Source organism: Camelus dromedarius, chromosome 32, assembly GCF_036321535.1.
Source record: "Camelus dromedarius isolate mCamDro1 chromosome 32, mCamDro1.pat, whole genome shotgun sequence".
In the NCBI taxonomy this organism is placed as follows: domain Eukaryota; kingdom Metazoa; phylum Chordata; class Mammalia; order Artiodactyla; family Camelidae; genus Camelus; species Camelus dromedarius.
The window spans coordinates 16624112-16636292 of NC_087467.1; the positions used below are offsets into that span (position 1 = coordinate 16624112).

General features: G+C 47.0%; 1 protein-coding gene across 1 annotated transcript; it reads left to right on the forward strand.

The window, feature by feature from the left end:
* The first annotated feature begins 1360 nt into the window (after window positions 1–1360).
* Window positions 1361–12063, forward strand: TYMS (thymidylate synthetase). Its single transcript, XM_031439111.2, has 7 exons — window positions 1361–1687; window positions 3408–3481; window positions 6590–6764; window positions 8999–9100; window positions 9815–9990; window positions 10366–10437; window positions 11475–12063. Exons 1-7 carry the CDS (start codon window positions 1465–1467, stop codon window positions 11610–11612), a joined length of 960 nt encoding a protein of 319 aa, XP_031294971.2. The 5' UTR covers window positions 1361–1464; the 3' UTR covers window positions 11613–12063.
* Window positions 12064–12181: the final 118 nt, after the last annotated feature.

Consider the following 12181-nt stretch of genomic DNA (forward strand, 5'->3'; position numbering starts at 1 on the left):
CCAGGCAGTACAACACAACACAGGCCGACCATCAGTCCCAAAGCAGACACAGGTGACTCTTTAATTATTATTAAGCTGGTGTGAGGGTAGGGGTGGGGGTGGGACTAAGGGTGGGATGGGGAAGGTGCTGGGAGAGGGGAAGAAGGAATGTTGTTGACCTAGGAAAAGCCAGCCCAGCAGGTGATGGATTAAATAGATTAAATAGATTTAAAACATCTGCTTATCCTTAACCCAGTGCATTTCAGTTTACTCTTTGTGAGCACTCATACAAAACAGCAAGAACTTTCCAACTATGAGGCTTGTGAAATGTTCCCTAAAACACTTTCTTAGTCTATTCTTACTATTTGTTTTCCCGTCCGATTAACCCAAATGAACAGCTATTTTGTAAATTGTCTTCGGGATTAGATTTATTTTATACAGGCTTTGTGTCACATAAAGGCACAGATTCAACATGGTCTTTGCTGAGATTAGTCAGAGCGGCAGGTGAAAGATAATTACCTCCTCCTAGAATGTTTATTTTCCTGTTAACAAAAATTTTAACCTTGAGTTTAAGAAATGCCCTTTAGCAGAAAGATTCCAGAGTCTTGCACAGACAATAAATTTGAGATAATGGGGTCGACAGGCAGGGGCTGGGGGGGGGCGGGGTAGAAGAAAGAGAAAAGAAAAAACATCAAGCTGTATTGAATGGCAAGAAATAGTGACGGAGCCTTTATCTATTCTTCATAACCTCAGATGTAGCAACAACAAAAAATTTATTGAGCATCTTCTATGTGCTCAATAGACAATTGTTGATTCAAGACTTCTGTTATATGTACAATCCATGTATTAGTACCTTTTAAACTCATTATCAAATAGTCCTGACCCACTAGTGTTTATATTAAAAACATTTCACTAAAATCGAAAGCTTTGGTATTCAAAGCTTGGGAAACGAATGGCTGTCAATCAAGTAAAAAAACCTGCCTTATCCCACTTGCTCCAGCTGCCGGCCTTGAGTAAGGATGGGGCAAAATGGAAATACAGATCACCTGACAGCCGTCCCCTTTAGTTGCAGGAAACATATCAAATAACAGGGTGCTCGCTTTGTTTATGCTTAGATTTCACGAACACGTGGGGATTGTTCCAGATTGCCCTTGATCACCGAAAGGTGCGGTCGACCCCAAAACTTTCCAAATAAGTGGCCATTCTCCGCCAATGCACCAAGATACAGGCTTTAGGATTTCTTCCTAGGCCAAAGTTTCTTGACTTTTAAAACGGGCTAACAGAGACGCGATTCAGGAAGGCCAGCGCGCTCCCAGAAAGCGAGGGGCGGGGCCCGCGCGCTCGGGGCGGGGATCGACGTCACCTAAGCGTCACCGGAAGAGGCGGGGTCTCCGAATTGGTGGCGGGAAAAGAGGCTCCTGGAAAGGTCCCGGCGGACTCACCAGCCGTCCGCCACCCTCCGAAACCCGCAGCCGCGCCCGCACCATGCCCGCCGCCGGCTCCGAACTGCCGCGCCCACCGTCACCACCCGCTGCGCAGGAGCGGGGCGCCGAGCCGCCGCCGCCGCCGCCGCCGCCGCCGCCGCACGGGGAGCTGCAGTACTTGGGGCAAATCGAGCACATCCTCCGCTGCGGCTCCCGGAAGGACGACCGCACGGGCACCGGCACCCTGTCGGTGTTCGGCATGCAGGCGCGCTACAGCCTGAGAGGTGAGGCGGGCGGGCCGGCGGGAGGGGGGGCTGCGCGCGGCGCTGCGGAGGGGGAGCGCTCGGGAGAGGCGGGGCCGCGCGGTCGGCGTTCAGTCCTCACCTCAACCCTGTGAGGAGGGGAAGCGTCCTTGGCCCCGCTCTTCAGACCCCTAGACGGGGGCTCGGATTAGAGGAATGACTTGCGTCGGGTCACATGGGCAGGAGGGACAGAGCTGGGAGGTAAAGCCAGGTCCTCTGGCCCTTAACCACCCCGTTATGCGGTCTCCCCAAAGCGGGCACGATGCGCTAGTGTTTGCTCCAGACTAGAGGCGGGGAGAGGACCTGCCCGGGCTTGACCGAGGCCGTGGCCGTATGGCGCCTTTTTGCCCCTCCCCGTCCCGCCGCGTGTAAGCCATTCTGCTTTGCAAAGTTTTAAAAAATTGGAGCGAAAGTGGCGTGGGCGGGGCCGCGGCGGGAGGAGAGAGCTGAGAGGCAGGGGCGGGAACTTGATTTTCCCAACGGTCCCTCTTAAACCTTGAAACAAATGCAAGATTCTGAGCCGAGTCGTTCTTACTTTTCCTTTAAAACGGCGGCTCCTGGGAAGAAGTGTCTTTGGGGGTTGTTAGGGTCAGGCTTTCAGGGGACCAAGGGGCGGGCTAGGGGTCGGCACCAGACATAGATCCATGAAACAGGTGTGGAGGGTTGTTTTGAGTGGGGAGACCCGCTAGCGATGAAGCAGAATCACCGAGATGTGGGGAGAAACCCTCCACCTCACACCCAGTTCTGGAGACTAGGAAATACGGGGCTATAGTGGCGGATCTGGCTGGGGCAGCTTGGGCAGTTTTGTCGGAGCCGAGGGTTCATCTTCCTGCAGCTCTAGCGCGGTGGCCTCCAGTGAGCCACAAACCCCCTTTTTTCTCCATCCCCTCTGCTTAGGCCTTGGGCAAGTTGCTTAACCTCTCCAATCTTCAGCTTCGCCATATGCTCAAAATGGAGGAAATAATCCTCCAAATGGTGGGAAGTAGGTGCTTGCGGAATCCAAACACGTCACATGAATAGCAACTGTACGACTTATGATGTGGACTGAATGGGTACCAAATTTACAGATAAGCTTTTATATTTTTATTTCTCTATTGCTTGATGCAAACTTATAGAGATCATAAGGGAACCTCGAGTGTTGTTTTGAGGATTAAGTTGGATCATGCATATCAGATATTTAAGCAGTTAACTTTATGGTACACTTAAAAAATAGAGATTAATTTGCTTTGCAAATATTTTAAGACTATTCAGATTTGGCCAGAGCCATATCAACTATCCCCTGGTTGTGAGCAAGTTTTCCCTGGCAGAATGATCATGGAATAGTAGTCTTCAGGCTTTGTCCTAGGGCACATTTTGTAGGTTGTCTTCCCACCTCTTGGAAGGGTTTACACTAGGTAGTGGAGGGTAGCTCTTTCCCTGTCTGTGGGCGTCCCTGCCCCACCTCAATGTGTGGAACTCCTGTGTCCTGTGATCAAGGGGCTCAGGAGGGTGGGCTCAGTCTGAATTGTGTCCTGACTTGGGATTGCAGCCTGGGAGCTCCACTCTGATCAGAGGGGCCCAGAGGGTAGAAGCTGCAGTTTTCCAGCTGGTCCTGCGGTCACTCCTGGGCCTAATGTCCTGGGGGCAGTTTGCTTCCACAGAGAAAGTTGGATGGCATGCTCAGTTTTCCCATCTTGAAATTACATGGCAAACTGTTTTCCAGATGAATTTCCACTGCTGACAACCAAACGTGTTTTCTGGAAGGGTGTTTTGGAGGAGTTGCTGTGGTTTATCAAGGTAAAGAATTTGCTGCTATTTGGAAATCAGTAGTCTGTTCTCAATATAGCACCAGCGATATCCTTTTAAGAGTCAGATCATGTCACTCCTCGGCCTAGGTTTGGTTTGGGGGCGGTGGTGGGGGGAGGTATATGTATATATATTTTTACTGAAGCATAGTCAGTTTACAATGTTGTGTCAATTTCTAGTGTACAGCACAATGCTTCAGTCATACATGAATGTACATAATATTCATTTTCATATTCTCTTTCACCATAAGTTACTGATAATATAGTTACCTGTGCTGTACAGTATAAACTTGTTATTTATCTATTTTTTATATATTAGTTAGTATCTGCAAATCTTGAACTCCCAACTTATCCCTTCCCACCTCTTCCCCACTCCCCAACCATAGGTTTGTTTTCTGTGTCTTTGAGTCTGCTTCTGTTTTGTAAATAAGTTTTCTTTTTCTTTAAGATTCCATGTATAAGTAACATCATACAGTATTTTTCTTTCTCTTTCTGGCTTCGCTTAGAATGACATTCTCCAGGTCCTTGCATGCTGCTGCAAATGGCATTGTTTTATTATTTTTTATGGCTGAGTAGTATTCCATTGTGTGTGTGTGTGTGTGTGTGTGTGTGTGTGTGTGTGTGTGTGTGTGTGTGTGTGTGTACACACCACAACTTCTTATCCAGTCATCTGTCAATGGCATTTAGATCGTTTCCATGTCTTGGCTATTGTAAATAGTGCTGCTATGAACATAGGGGTGCATGTGTCTTTGAATTAAGGTTCCCTCTGAATGTGTGCCCAAGAGTGGGATTGCTGGATCATATGGTAAGTCTGTTTTTAGATTTTTGAGGAATCTCCACACTGTTTTCCATAATGGCTGCACCAAACTATATTCCCACCAGCAGTGTGGGAGGGTTCCCTTTTTTCCACACCTCCTCCAGCATTTATCGTTCATGGGCTTTTGAATGATGGCCATTCTGACTGGTGTGAGGTGATAGCTCATTTAGTTTTAATTTGCATTTCTCTGATAATTAGCGATATTGAGCATTTTTTCATGTGCCTATTGGCCACTCATGTATCTTCATTAGAAAATTGCTTGTTTAGATCTGCCCATTTTTGGATTGGGTTGTTTGTTTTTTTTGTTATTAAGTTGCATGAGCTGTTTATATGTTCTGGAGATTAAGCCCTTGTCAGTCTCATCTTTTGCAGATATTTTCTCCTATTCTGTAGGTTGTCTTTTTGTTTTGCATATGGTTTCCTTTGCTGTTCAGAAGCTTATGTTTAGTTAGGTCCCATTTATTTTTGCTTTTATTTCCGTTGCCTGGGTAGACTGCTCTAGGAGAGCATTGCTGAGATTTATGTCAGATGTTTTGCCTATGTTTTCTTCTAAGAGGTTTATATTGTCTTGTCTTATGTTTAAGTTTTTAAGCCATTTTGAGTTCATTTTTGTGTCTGGTATGAGGGAGTATTCTAACTTCATTGATTTGCATGCTGCTGTCCAGTTTTCCCAACACCATTTGCTGAAGAGACTGTTTTTACTCCATTGTATGTTCTTGCCTCCTTTGTCAATGATTAATTGACCAAAGTTTGTGGGTTTATTTCTTGGCTCTCTATTCTGTTCCATTGATCTATATGTCTGTTTTTGCACCAATACCATGCTGTCTTGATTACTGTAGCTCTGTAGTTTTCTCTGAAGTCTGGGAGGGTTGTTCCTCCAGCTTCTCCCTCTTTTTCTTCAGTAATGCTTTGGCAATTCTGGGTCTTTTGTGATTCCATATAAATTTTAGGAGTATTTATTCTAATTCTGTGGAAAATGTCCTGGGTAGTTTGATAGGGTCACATTAAATCTGTAGATTGCTTTGGGTAGTATGGCCACTTTTAAATTTCTTCTTTGATTTCATCATTGACCCATTGGTTTTTTAGTAGCATGTTTAGTCTCCATGCTGTCGTTTTTTAAGGGGAGACTTCTGAAGCAAGTGTGAAAGAGAAATGAGCTGTTGGAAGTGAAAAAAATTAGTACAAACTCAATGACAGAAAGGAAGATGCTCAGAATTAAACTGCATTTGCTTGGTTTATTTTAAAGCTTGAGTGCAGAATTCTAATAAATCCTTTCCAGGAACACATCAGACTCAGTTCTGATACAGTCTCTCCATGGGTGACTCAAAAAATACAGGAGTCAGAAGCTGTAATTCAGCTGGATCTTCAAGCAAGATGGAGAGCGAATGTCTGTGCAATAGTTAATATCTGTTGAGTGCCAAGTGCTTTGCTTGTATTATCAACTCTTCACAGGAATACTTGTGGTGATTACTACTCCTGTGCTCTTTTTTAGATGCAGATAGTGAGGCTAGAAGGGTCGGGGGTGGGGGGCAGGCATGGAGCCCAGGTGTCTGCGGCCTTATAGCCTTGCTGGTAACCATTGCAGCACATTGTACCCAGAGGCCAGAGGGATCTGTCCTTGACCTGGACACACGATCAGGATACGGGTTAGGATGACATGGGTCAAATCTAATGAGAGATATGCACACACACGTACGTATGCATATATATTTGAGAAAGAAACATAAAGCTTGTACTTGGCACCAAAAAAGCAAAACCCAAAAAACACACCGTAACTTTGCAAGTAGAGGTTGGGGGTAAACAGAACTTGATAGGAGCACATCTAAGATAGATGACTGATGTGTTTGCCAGAGAAGCTTATACTGATCAGACCGATCAGTGGAAATACCCTAGATGTCATCTCTAAATAACACCGAATAGATTGCATGTGAAGCATTAAATTCACTCCGGAGTATCACAGGTGGACAGAACACATTTGGTTAAGAAACACAAGACTGATGGACTAGATGGGGGTAATCAAAGGACTTGGAGGTGTTTAGTGTAGTTGAGGGAATAGGAAAAAAGATTTGAGAGGGTGATTCCAAAGGAGTGATCAGGCTGTCCTGGGGGCCCTCAGAAAGTCTAGCTAACTGGTCCGCTTAATGATGGGACAAGATGCAGGGATGTGTCGGGCCCATCCCTGTGTGTCCATACAGGCCACAGCCCGCCTGGTGGGACACATTAGGGAACGGACCCCGAGGGCAAGGAGTCACCCAGTGCCTCCTTTTCCTCCATCTCCTCCAGGGATCCACAAACGCTAAGGAGCTGTCTTCCAAGGGAGTGAAAATCTGGGACGCCAATGGGTCCCGAGACTTCTTGGACAGCCTGGGATTCTCCACCAGAGAAGAAGGAGATCTAGGCCCGGTTTACGGCTTTCAATGGAGGCATTTTGGGGCCGAATACAAAGATATGCATTCAGGTGAGGAGACGGCGTGGGGCCTCAGATTTCCTGAGCGCCTGTCATATCCCGAGTTTGCCTCATTGCAAGTGAAGTCTGGGGAGTAGGAAGTCGGTGTCCGGGGAGCTGATGTATAACTTTGACCTTGTGAGGGGCTGTTTCAGATTCAGGTGGAGGAGCCAGGTCCCACGCTCGGTTGTTGGCACTTGCTGGGTCTTGGCACTTCGCCTGCCTTGTTTCACTAGCAGGTAGTGACACGGTTGGTGGTTGGTCGCTGTGTCGGGGAATAGTGTTGACAGTTCATCTGGGGGACAGGAGTCCCAGGGGTTGCCTTGTGGTGGCTTTGATCTCCCTTTTTAAGACTGAGCCACTGAGCACAGTGATGTGTCAGCACAGGTCTCTGTGTCACCCTCTCCTCCCTGCACTGCTGGGATGGAGGAAGATGAAACATCTCACTGCTGGACCTCCACTCTCCTGTCAATTGGGGGCACCACTTGCTGATTGTCACAGAGCCCAGCCTGGTCCTTTGACCCTTCCTGTCCCCCTGTCCTTAGGTCAGGGGGTTGCACAAGCAAACGCCCACCTCGGTGTGTGTGTCGGGGTGCATGCATTTGTGCACACAGGAAGTAACAGTTTGCTGGCTGGGCAGAAACCAGTGACCTCAAGAGCATGTCTCAACTGAAGGGGGCAGTCATACCTCAGCTCTAGGCAGCTGGAGCGATTTGAGCCCAATGTTGTCAGATTCTTCAATGAAAGTTTAAAACCTGCATTATACATGCAATCCTAAGATCTTTGGAATGTTGGCAACTTCAGTAAGTTAAAAATGCTGTGCTGAGCTAGAACAGGGAGATTCACAGGCAGAGGGGATGGTGCCAGGGGCTGGGGCGGGGAGGTTGTTTAATGGGGACAGAATTTCAGTTTGGGAAAGTGAAAAAGACGTAGACTGGATAGTAGTGATATTTGCACAACATTGGGAATGTACTTTATACCACTAACTGCACACTTAATCATCATCAAAGTGGTCAGTTTAATGGTACATAAATTTCTCCACTAAAAAAAGTGCTGTGTGGGTTAAGCTATTTGTGCAGGTAAGTGGGCTATCTGTTGTTAGAATGCAGCCTCTGTCCTCCAGCATCCTCAGGATGTGAGACTGCACTCCTGGCTTAATTGTGCCTTAAATCCTGCCTGGGGGTCGGGGGTGCGGCGGCGTAATGAAATTATGGCCTTGGAGTTGTAGAAAGGCTTAGCTGTTGGGTTTCAGTACAGGAGTTTATGTTTTTAATTTTTACCTTGAAATAATTATAGGTTCAAGGGAAATTGCAAAACAGAAAAAAAAAGTAACTTCTCACATTATCAGTGGTTAAAATCCACATCACTTACCAGATTTCTCCAGTTTTACATGCACTCATTTGTGTGTGTGCGTGCGTGCATGCATTAGCACATGTGGATTTATGTAGCCACCATCACCATCAGGATACAGAACTGTTCCATCACAGTTCATCTTTTTTTAATCTTTGGTACTACCTTTTTTGAAACTGTGATTGTGACAGGATTTCTTCTCCCTAAACTAAGAACTGCTGGACCAGAACATAGTCTGACTCCACTAAGTAGAAGTGTAACGGGGGGTAGGGCTGTGAAGCTGTGCACATTCTCAGCTTCCAGTTCAGAAGGAAGGCAAGGAGCTCAAGTCCAGACCAGAGATGGGAGAAAAGTACAAGGGTGGTTCAATAATGAGAGAAGTTTCCTGCTGTTTCCACGTCAGCAGGTGTTTGGCTGCTAAGTGTGGTTTCAGGTGTAAGTGTGGGAAGGCTAGTGTCTAGATGACAGGAATCTTCGTGCTGTGTTAGGTGGACTGTGTGTGGAGGGTAAATCCCACTGAAGGGCCAGCACTGCACCTGGCAATGAAGCGTGATGGGAGTGGTCAATGGTAGGGAGACCACGTCCCGTGGGGACCACTGGAAGAAGCAGACTGCAGAGGATGAAGGAGGTGAGCAGTAGGAGAAGGGATGGGGGACACCGAGGCCAGGTATGTAAGTTAGATAAGAAAACAGACGTGGTTACGGCTCCAGAGCACAGACAGGGCCCTGAACTCAGCATAACCCAGCGAGCTTGAGAACTGTGTAGAGCGCACAGAGTAGCGTGTGACTGTGGGCCACAGGGGGCTGTGGGAGGACATTGTGATGGACGAGCTCTTGAGGCCATCTTGCTGGATGCTGTGATTAATGTGTGCGGTGTTCTGTTTGCCAATTCTGCAGATTATTCAGGCGAAGGAGTAGACCAACTGCAAAAGGTGATTGACACAATCAAAACCAACCCTAATGACAGAAGAATCATCATGTGTGCCTGGAATCCAAAAGGTGGGGAGCATCCCAGTCCTCCATTTCGCCCTGGCTGCCGGGCACAGAGGCGCTGGGCGGGGGCCTGCCTGCCTGTGCGACCTGGGCTGCTCGCATGCGGCCGACTTTCACCTTCAGGGGAGGGCTTGGGCCCAGATGAATCAGTTTGTGTATTTTTTGGCTTTAAATTGCCTGTAAACATACACATGAGAATTTAACATTTTAAATTGGGGCAGATGAAGTTTCAGATCACTTCCACCTCACTATTAGAGATATTTTAAACAGTTATATTGTAAAAACTAAACTATACCAAGGTGTAATAGATGCCCAGAGTGGAATATTTGCATTTATGATTTGCATTTATGATTAGAGATTTGGAATATAGGAGGGTGTGTCCGAGACGCCAGTTTACTGAGGCCCCTGTGAAAGAATTCATTCCTCCTATGCTTATAGTTCGGTGCACGAGTAATTTCAGCTTGGATGGGAGCGTGTAGCTTCAGCTGTCAGCATCCATCCACAGGAGAGTCATATTGGTGGACGGATCTCCATCAGCCTTAGGCCATCCCTGGGGCGGGAACGGTCTGTGAGGGGCAGGTGGGGATCGTGGGGTTCACTGGCCAGTGGCTCTGGCTCACCATCTCCGCTAGATGAATTGGCTTCTGTTTGTGTCACGTTGCCTAGAGCTGTGTTCTTTAAAGCCACTGCCCTCCTGACTGCTCTGTGCTGGCTCCTCAGATCTCCCGCTCATGGCCCTCCCGCCCTGCCACGCCCTTTGCCAGTTCTACGTGGTGAACGGTGAGCTGTCCTGCCAGCTGTACCAGCGGTCGGGAGACATGGGCCTGGGCGTGCCCTTCAACATCGCCAGCTACTCCCTGCTCACCTGCATGATCGCACACATCACAGGCCTGAAGGTAGGCTGCTCTCGGGGAGGAAGGGCTGTCACCAGCCTAACGCACTGAGCTCTCAGATCCTGCAGTGTGGAGGGACTGACTGCAGGGAAGTCTGCCCCTGGTCTTTAACTGCGATATACGTACGTGAGGGACGAAGGGGCTCACTCTGTAACCTCCATGGCACTTTCCCGCCCTTGTGCTTTGTGCAGACTAATAGGATCAGGTGGCTTATTTATTATAACTTTGATGAATCAACTTTTCTCAGAAGTGACAGTGAGTAGATTCCTTCTGAAAAGCTTTGAGGGTGTCTGCATACTCTGTTGTGTGTTTTTACCCAATGTGTTTTAAAGAAATTGAAACTAAAACATACTGTTCTGCTTTCTCCCGTGGGGTTAGCCAGGTGACTTTGTACACACTTTGGGAGATGCACACATTTACCTGAATCACATTGAGCCGCTGAAAATGCAGGTAAGCAATGTGTCCGTCACACTGTGGCACTTGGTGTCTTCTTTTGATAAAAAGTCGCTATGAGAAACACCCCTCATGTGTTATGCTTTCTCCTCAGTGCTCTGAGGGAGGTAAGAGGCACTTCTCTCACCGTGGGGCTTCAGTTGAGGGATGGTGGCCAGGGACAAGGCAGACAACCACAGGCACTTAGCAGGACAGGTACTGTGAGATACTGAGTACCAGTACCAGAGAGAAAGAGCCAGACCAGGACGTTTGGGACCTTCCCAGAAGTGGCATTTTAACTCATTTTTACTTGGAACAGTGTTTAAATGTAAATGTTTTCCTTTAATTTTATGCTAAATACAGTACTTAACAGCAGTTACAGCAGCCAACAAATGATTACTTGAAATGGCAATAAAAATATTAAAGTCTGTACTTAATGAATGCAAGAGAAAAAAAATTCAAATGCAAGTTCTTTTAGCCCCTTCAGATCAGCTCTGGGCTTGGAAAGTTCCTTCTCTGAGGGAGCGTGGCTGCTGTGACTGGAGGCGACGCCAGGGCTCACCCGGGTGCTTCCCTGGCAGCTGCTCCAGCCGTGCCGGCCAGGGCACCCCGAGGCCGCGGCCGGTGTCCGCTCCACACTGCCGCTGTCTGCTCGGCCCGGGAATCCTGGCTGGCACCCCCTCCTGTCAGCTGTCAACACACGCCAGCTTTCCTTGCCCTTTCTGCCAGGGGCAGTTGGAATAGGGACTAGAGGACTCAAGTAAGCATCCTGTAACTACTTTTTATTAAAGTGAAAAACTACGTATGACCCGTTCTTATAGCAGCCGACATGAAGAATTTACACCTGGTGGGCCACCCGGCTCCAGACACCACGTGATTATTTCACTGAGTACCCGTCACCCGCCGCGTGGGCCAGGGACAAGGTGTCTGCAGAGGTCCACCTCTGAAAATCATCACTGTTGGTGAAATGCTGTTTGTTTCACAAAGGGACACGGAGCAAAATGAAAGTGCGTTTTATGGATCTGGCAAAATAATAGTCTTCCATTGTTTTTTAGCTTCAGCGAGAACCAAGGCCTTTCCCGAAGCTCAAAATCCTCCGAAAAGTTGAGAAAATTGATGACTTCAAGGCTGAAGACTTTCAGGTTGAAGGCTACAATCCTCATCCGACTATTAAAATGGAAATGGCTGTTTAAAGTGCTTTTAAAGGAGTTGTTTGAAGTATATTTACACCCAGGTAAAAGTTCACTTTGCTCTAAACTAGGTCAGAAACCTGTTGGTGACCTGTCAGTTACTCTTCATTAACTTTCAAGGACGTTGCCACTGGCGGATAGAACTGTGCTGGTTCTCTTAAGTAGTAAAAAGGCCTCAAGTTTGTTTAACTCACTGAGGGTGTATGAAAATGTCGAGATTATGAATACTGTCAGGAAAGGGAAAATTTATATATCTTAACAAAAACATGTACATGCATTCAAAACCATACTCAAACTTCATAATGTTTTTTATGAAGATGGTCTGTGAGTTTCAAGAATTATATGACCTATTCCCACAAATTTCAGCAAGCTAAAAATGCCTAGTGTGGTTATAAACATTTAAAGTTACATTTGTTTTTATATCTTGCTATAATAAAGAAGGGTTCTGCATTCATCTGGGGTTTTTTTTTAATTCCATAGTGCCATTTGTCTGCTCAGTTCCTGCCTAAAACATTTAACTGAACCCTCCCAAATGAGCATACATGTGCTGTGTTCTTGTTTGGATGCTGCTT